General features: G+C 61.5%; 1 protein-coding gene across 1 annotated transcript in view; it reads left to right on the top strand.

Annotated features, from left to right (window-relative positions):
• TMPRSS6 (transmembrane serine protease 6) overlaps positions 1 to 5865 on the top strand; it is a 43609-nt gene extending 37744 nt beyond the window's left edge. The window contains exons 14-18 of the mRNA XM_006156528.3: positions 727 to 843; positions 966 to 1134; positions 2149 to 2420; positions 4416 to 4552; positions 5086 to 5865. Of these exons, the coding sequence (XP_006156590.1) occupies positions 727 to 843; positions 966 to 1134; positions 2149 to 2420; positions 4416 to 4552; positions 5086 to 5244 (854 nt within the window). The 3' untranslated portion in view covers positions 5245 to 5865. The remainder of the gene's footprint in view (positions 1 to 726; positions 844 to 965; positions 1135 to 2148; positions 2421 to 4415; positions 4553 to 5085) is intronic.
• The last annotated feature ends 2000 nt before the right edge of the window (positions 5866 to 7865 follow it).

Here is a 7865-nt window from a genome sequence, read left to right as displayed (position 1 = left end):
CACGAAGGTAGGGGGAGCGGGCAGGCCTTTCTGCACCCCCCCCCAGCCATCACGAAGGTAGGGGGCGCGGGCGGGCCTTTCCACACCCCCCCTGGGCCTTTCCACACTCTTCCTCAGCAAAGATTTCTGCCCTCCTGTCCAAACAGCCTCAACTACCCTATACCTCCCCGTGGGCCTGTCTGTGTGACCGTCCGTCCCTCCACCTGTCCCTTTACCACCAGTACCGCTAGCCAGCTGTTGTCCACTCGCGCTCCGAGCTGTCTGTCAGGGCCGGGTGGCTCGTCTGACCACGACTCCAGTGGGAACATAGCGGGGCAAGGAGGAGACAGGCAGGGGTACCTTCCCAGAGGCTGGCGTGCACTGGGCCTGCTGAGGGCTGCCATTTAAACAGGCGAGAGGACAGAGGTGCAGCAGAGGCCAGGCGGGGCAGTGCAGGTCACTGCGGCGCAGATCAGCGGGTGCAGGCAGGCCAGGCCTGGAGGGCTGCCCGGCTGAGCGGGGAAGTGTGGCCCTGCCCTGCTCTGGGGACCCTGGTCTGGGATGGGGTGCAGCTACCTTGAGCTGCCCCAGCTGGGCAGGGGTGTGGCCTGTGGTCAGGAGCCCCAGCAGAATGCCTGGGTGTAGGACTGGGTGGGGGAGGACGATGGTCTGCTTTAGGAGGCCCCTCCCCAGTCACCTGCTGGCCTCCTCTGAGGCTCAAAGGCCCCACCCCACCCCTCCATCCAGGGGTGCCTTGTGGGAAATTCACCTTCCAGTGCGAGGACAAGAGCTGTGTGAAGAGGCCCAACCCACAGTGTGACGGGCGGCCCGACTGCAGGGACGGCTCGGACGAGCAGCACTGTGGTGAGCGGCCTGCCCGGCCCTGGGCTCCGAGGGCCCGCTGGAAAGCCCGTCTCTGCCCTCCCCCACCATCCTCCCTTCCTCTCTCTCTGATTCTCACTGCCCTCTCTCCCTGTCCCTTCCAGACTGTGGTCTCCAGGGCCCCTCCAGCCGAATTGTGGGCGGGGCTGTGTCCTCCGAGGGCGAGTGGCCGTGGCAGGCCAGCCTCCAGGTTCGGGGCCGACACATCTGTGGGGGGGCCCTCATCGCCGACCGCTGGGTGGTGACAGCTGCTCACTGCTTCCAGGAGGACAGGAGAGGGGGCGGGGGGCAGGGGGAGGCTGGCTGCGGGGACACGTGGGTTCCAGTCCAGCTCCTCTAGCACACTGTGGCCCTGGTCACTGCTCAGTCTCCTGCGCCCTCCTTCCGGCCTCAGCTGTGAGCTGGGTCAGCGGTCCACTCATCGGCTCGCTCAGGCATCTATGCTGTGCCATTGCGGCAGGCCAGGACAGCGCTAGAGCCGGGGACCATGCATCGAAGGCACGACTGCCCAAGCTGGTCCTAGCCTGACACACACATGCACACACACACACACACACACACACACACACACACATACACACATACACGGTGCATGGAGCTGTAATGGGGGGTAAGCCGTGACCGGGGATACCTCAGGGGACACCAGACCCAGCCCAGGGCCATCTTTCCCATCTGCCCAGTGAGCTGACCACCCATCCCCACGCCAGAGCTGGCCCCTCACACGACAGAGACCTGCTCCCTTTTGCATCCTCTGCTGTAGTGCCAGGGTGTTGGGGTGCTCTTTGTAGCAAGCAGTCGGACCTCCTGAGTCCCTTCTGCCCCACCACTGGCACCCCAGTGCCCTCAAAGACTGCTGACCTGGCACCTGGGGGTCTGCACTGACCAGTCCCTGCTGTCTGCTTCACACTCAGCACCCACACCCTCCCCGTGAGACTGACAGAGCAGTTTGTAAAGTGGGTGCACACATACACACAGATTGTCAGGCGACAGCACTGTATTTTTACATAGCTGGTCCGGCTGGATTCCCTCGAGAACACGTGAGTAGAAAGCTCCCACCTCACAGAGAGATGAGGGTGGAGGGGCACGCACCTGTGCAGGCAGGGATGAAGCTGGGTGGAGCCCAGGCAGTGTCTCCTGGACAAACGCTGGGAACGCTGTACTGCCACCCATGGGCCCTTGGAGGAAGGGAAGGGATGAGTGAGGAGGGCGGTGTCTGGAGAGGAAGCTGGCTCTAAGGCCCTGGGCAGGCAGAGGCCCCACTGAGGACACCCTGCCGGCTCACTGCAGCATGGCCTCGCCGGCGCTGTGGACCGTCTTCCTGGGCAAGGTGTGGCAGAACTCACGCTGGCCGGGCGAGGTGTCCTTCAAGGTGAGCCGCCTGCTGCTGCACCCATACCACGAGGAGGACAGCCATGACTACGACGTGGCCCTGCTGCAGCTCGACCACCCTGTGGTGCGCTCGGCCACTGTGCACCCCGTCTGCCTGCCCGCGCGCTCCCACTTCTTTGAGCCGGGCCTGCACTGCTGGATCACGGGCTGGGGAGCCCTGCACGAGGGCGGTGAGTGGGGACAGGTGGCGGAGCCGGGGAGACCCCATGTACGGGCCTGGACAGGGATGGGCACAGGCCCAGGACTCCACCCTGAGGCCCTCTAGTTCTGGGATTAATCGGGCTGGATTTTACCAAAGAAAACAACCTTTCACTGTGACCTGTGGGCCCCCGCCCCCTACCCTCCAGAAGGAAGGGCATTTAAAGAGGACCATGGTCATGGGGCATATGCGTGGGGCAAGCTGTAGGCGGAGGACCCCACAGGCCACACGCAAGCTCCAGCCCTTGGCTCCCTGGGCAGCAATGGGGGGACTCTTATAAGTACCTTCCACATCAAGGTTAGATTTGGGGGGACATGATTTCATATAATCCACCCAATAACCATGGGGTGAGTATCATGGCCCCATGTTATGGATGGAGGAAATAAGGTTCAGAGACATTTAGCAATTGATCAGAGTCACACAGCCAGAGGCGACTGGAGAGCCTGGACCCAGGGCTGCCGGACTCCACAGCCTGCTCTTCCTGCTGTGTTCTCAGAACCTGGGGCTCTGTCCTTTCCACCTTATCCCACCTGAACCCACTGAGCCCACTGTCTGGGAGCCACCTCGCGGTTCTGTAGACACGGGCCCAGCTGGCGTGATGACAGCCATGCCCTGTATTCTCCGTGGTGGAGCCTTCAAAATACGCACGATGACTTACAGTCTGGAGGCAAGCAGGACTGCAGAGTTGTTTTAAAGATGGGGAAACGTGGGCCAGTTCTGTAGCCTGGTGGTTAAGGCAGCCAGATCCCACATGATCGACCCTATGGTTCTAGTCCCGGACCCAGCGACTGAGAAACACACTGGGTGCATGTGTGTGTGCCCGAAATCCCACAGGCTGGAGAAGGAGAGGAGAAGGATTGGAGTGACCATTCCCCGTGAGGGTGCCTGCTCTCTCTCTCTCTCTCTCTCTCTCTCTCTCGAGAGAGAGAGAACACTCAGCCTCTGACAAAAACATTTTTAGACAAAGATAGGGAAACTGAGGCTCAGTGAAAACTGACTTGTTCAAGAGGAAGACAGAGTTGTGGTAAAACTAGAAGCGTTCACTGTGTTTGTTCATTCACTCCTTCATTCATTCATTCACCAACCAGGTTGTGAGCACCTGCTAGGTGCCCCCACCGAGTTAGCAAAGGAGATGCAAAGATGTAAGAGCACCTTGAGGAGGCGGTGATAAGAGCTGGCGTGGGCCGGGAGGTCCAGGGGACAGTGGCAGCACAGTGGTCACGGAGGGCTTCCTGAGGACAGTTTCTAAGCCATGTCTAAGCAGAGCTTAGAGGCTGAGCTGGCAGCGTCAGGCCAGGGGCCGGTATCCTGGTAAGGGCCCAGATATTAATAAGAAGCCCCAGTCAGCCCCAGCAGCCTGCCAGAGGAGAGCCTGGCTGAGGATCGTGGGAAGGACGCGGCACCTTGCTGGCCACCATAGGTTCTTGGGTCAGTTTTCCCCACCTGTGCTTTAGAACCCCATGAGAATCTTCAAGAAAACCCCTGCCCCCTGGACCTTGCCCCACAGGAGTGAGACAGAATCTGGGCACGCCGAGGTGCTGTGCATAGGAAACCTGAGGGGGTGCTCGCGCACAGCCTGCATGGAGGTGAAGCACTGGGCTGGACAGCAGGGGGCACTGGAGTTTAGGGGGCATTGAGGGCTCAGACCAGGGCCTTGGACGCTGCACAGGGCTGTTAAGAGAACAGGGGGAGACTGTGAGCCCTCGAGCAGGAGGAGTGAGGGCCAGGAGCTGCAGGAAGACGCAGCCCGAACAGGCTTTTGTTGGGGCTCTGTCACCATGAGAAGCACAGGAGCCAGAATGGGGGTGGGAGGACAGGGCGGGCAGGAGGGCAGGGCGTAGGTGCTGCCTCTGGCAGGGGTGAGTGGACAAAGCACAAGAGATGAAGGGGCCTGAGATGCAAGAAGTGCAGAGGAAGAGCAGGGGCACCCTGGGCCATCTCACCCCTGCCCCCCGCCCCATGGCAGGCCCTACCAGCAACGCTCTGCAGAAGGTGGACGTGCAGCTGATCCCGCAGGACCTGTGCAGCGAGGCCTATCGCTACCAGGTGACCCCACGCATGCTGTGCGCCGGCTACCGCACGGGCAACAAGGATGCCTGCCAGGTGACTCCCAGGGGGTGGGCCGGTGGAGGGAGAGGGCCACATGTCACCCAGAGCCAGGCCCTTTGCTCGCATCAGCCTGCAGTGGCCCCCAGTGGCCCAGCAAGTGGGAGTGGCCAGTCCCACTTTACAGATGAGGAGACCGGAACTCAGAGAGGTGGAAGGACTTGGCCAAGGTTGCAGAGCCACAGAGGGAAGACCCTGGGGTGGGCAGGTCTTATGCTCAAACCTGGTTCTGCTCTTACCCACCAAGAAGCACTGTCCAGGGTTGCACAGTGAAGACGCTAGGATGGAGGGCTGGCAGCCACGGGAGGGAGGCAGAAGTGGGGTGTGACAGGGGGACACACAGCCACAGGCCTCTGAGCACAAGGACCCACCAGAGACCAGCAGAGCTGGCGGGGGGCCCCTCCTACCGGGTACAGAACTTCAAAAGGGAATGTCACCCAACAAACTCTGACGTCAGACGTGAACCCTGATGGCCCTGGCTTGGAAGGTCCTCACCCTGACGCAACTTGTCTCTCCTCTCCCCGCTGCAGGGTGACTCGGGTGGCCCGTTGGTGTGCAAGGAGCCCAGTGGCCGCTGGTTCCTGGCAGGGCTGGTTAGCTGGGGCCTGGGCTGTGGCCGGCCCAACTACTTCGGTGTCTACACGCGCATCACAGGTGTGGTTGGCTGGATCCAGCAGATGCTACGCTGAGGAACTGCCTTCTGCAGAGCCGGGGTCCCTCCGGGCTCAGGGCCCAGCCTCCTCAGGCCGAGGCAAAGTATTCTGGGGGCAAGAAGGCTCTGTGGGGACAGGAGGTGGCAACCTGTCTCCCAGCTGGCTCCCTGACATCTGCCTACTGACTGTGAGGAGGGAGGGAGCCATCAGTTGGTGGTCAAGACGGCCCCCAGGACCCAGGTCCACCAGGGCTGGGACTCCACATCCAGCCACGTGCCTCCTGGTTGCCTCTCCTCCCCTCCTGCACCGCCAGCTTCCGGGGGAAGTAGCCGGGCAGCAGGCCCAGTGTCCAGGTCCCGGTAGGAGGGCCTGAGCCAACCTCCCATGCAGGGCTTCCGATTCCAGCCCGGGCAGGTCTAACTTGGGGGGTAGGGAACTGTGCCCCAGAGAAGGGCCCCTCAGAACCCTGGAAACTGGCCGCCAAAGGCCCCAGCCCCGTCAGCCAAAGGGTGGGGAAGCTGGGGCTCCGTGTCCCTGTCCCACCCCTCCCTGTGCCGCCCCCTCCGTGCCCCTGCCCCACCCCTCCCTGCTCCCTGTGCCACCCCCTCAGAGGTGAGCTAAGCCACCCACGTTATTCCAATAAAGCTGCAGACCCAAGCCCCTGTCCCCGGGTCTGAATGGGGACAGCATGTCAGCCTCATGCCCGTCACTGTGGCAGGCCCTGCCCCTGCTCTCTGTCCATGGCACCCAGAAGGCCAAGGGCCAGAGAGGCAGGAGTGGCCACTGAGAGCTGGAACTACCAGGGCAGCGGCCCGGACCCCGGGAGAAGCCTCGAGAGGGTAATGGTCAGGGACCCTCAGCTGGGAGTGCAGGGCAGGATGAGCACTGGCTTCCTTCCGGAGCTCGGAAGAAACCGAGACTTGGAGCAGAGCAAAGATGTCCTCCAGATGCCCTGAGGGTGGGAAGTGGAGCCTGCTTCAGACCCCCACCTTCTGGGTCCTGCCCCTCTGCAGTCCTTCACGGCTCCTGCTGTGTGCTGGGCACTGTGGTGGGGCCACGTGCAGGAATAATGACCCGGCATGAAGGGGCTATGGGTAGCACATAACTTGGGCAGTCAGAGGAGGCTGCCTGGAGAAGGTGAGACTTAAGCCAGGATTCACAGGTGGCCGCGGTGCGCAAGGACAGTCTAAGCAGGGGCTCTGTAAAGGCCGAGTTCCCCCATAAACGTGGCATCTTAGGGAACAGCAAGCTATGTGGTAGGTAGAGGCTGAGAGGGGAACCAAAAAGGTCGGGTAACAAACAGGTAGGGTGGCAGAGCTTGGAGCTAAGGGTTTGACCCTGGCAGCTTTGGGAACCACAGCAGGCTCTGTGGTGGGGAGACACAAGTGGCTCTGCCTGAGACTCGCCCACTGAGCCCAGGGCGTGAGGAGCTCGAGGCTCGGAGGTCAGTTCGGAGGAAGGAGAGGAGACCTGGGCCAGGCAGGGCAGCAGGAAGGGCCAGCGGGTTATTTAGGACACAGGGTCAAAAGGAGGAATGGGTCACTGGTGCCTCTTGGGGACAGGAGGCAAGGGAGCCCAGAAGTTAGGGTGAGGGAGGTGTGGCCAGCACTTTCCTGAAACATAACCAGGGACAAGGGGAGCCGGCCTGAGGGGACCTAGACTGGAGAGGGGTGGCAAAGGGAGGGAAGTGGCAGCGGGAGCAGCGAGCAGGCTGGTCCTGCCAGGGGACAGGGACTAGTTAGGCGGAAGCTCAGGGCACAGTGGGTGGGTTGGGCAGAAGTCAGAGTCCTGCTATGGGGAGGGATGCCCGGTCCTCAGCCAGCCTCCTGGTGACTTGGGCAAGCAGAGCTGGACTTGGAAGACGGGGTCACTTTTGGGAGTGCAGTGTTGTCAGGGGAACCGGACAGGACACCCCCAAGTCAGGGAGCCTCCTAGCTAGGGCCGACCTGGGCTCTCAGAGCTGCTGTTTGGCAGGCCTAGGCGGCTGAAGGAGTCGGCCAGGGTGGGGTGCACGAGGGGGCTGGATGCACGCAGAGAAGGTGGAGTGGGAGGCCTAGGTGCTCCTATGTCCTAGGGCTTGGGACGCAGTAGGGACCCGTGGAGGTGGCCCAGAGCAGGAAGTGGGGTTTAGGGTGCAACTGTGTAGGGTTCTGCCTCAGCTTCTGGGATCTCCGCTCGGCCAGGGCCTTTCCATTGTGGTGGGAAGAGGAGGTGTGGCCGTGGCAGAGGCTCCAGCCATGGCCCGGCCCCACCCCCAACACACATGGGAGGGTGACAGGGTCCCTGGGCTTTAGAAGGAATCCTGGGGCAGCTGGTTGGTGGGTAGGCACTGCGTCCTACGTGGCCAACTATGCATTTTGAGTCTCAGTCCTGGTGGCTTGAAAATTCACAGGGGCCAGGACCAGCAGTTGGCATAATGGCTATGTTGCTGGACTCCCATGTAGTCAACTGCAGTTCGAGTCCTGGACCCAGTGGCTTAAATTCATGCCGGGCATGTGTGCATGAATGCCCAAGATCCTGAGGGGAGAATGGAGAAGGCATTGAGGCATGGCCTCAATGATTTCTTGCTGTCTCTCCGTCTCTCTTTCTGGTGAGCACACGTGCCCTATAGCAACAACAACAAAAACTCTCAAAAAAAAAAAAAAAAAAACACAGGG

Source organism: Tupaia chinensis, unplaced genomic scaffold (genome assembly GCF_000334495.1).
Source record: "Tupaia chinensis unplaced genomic scaffold, TupChi_1.0 Scaffold000496_1, whole genome shotgun sequence".
NCBI lineage: Eukaryota > Metazoa > Chordata > Mammalia > Scandentia > Tupaiidae > Tupaia > Tupaia belangeri.
This window is presented reverse-complemented; position numbering and strand designations above follow the sequence as displayed.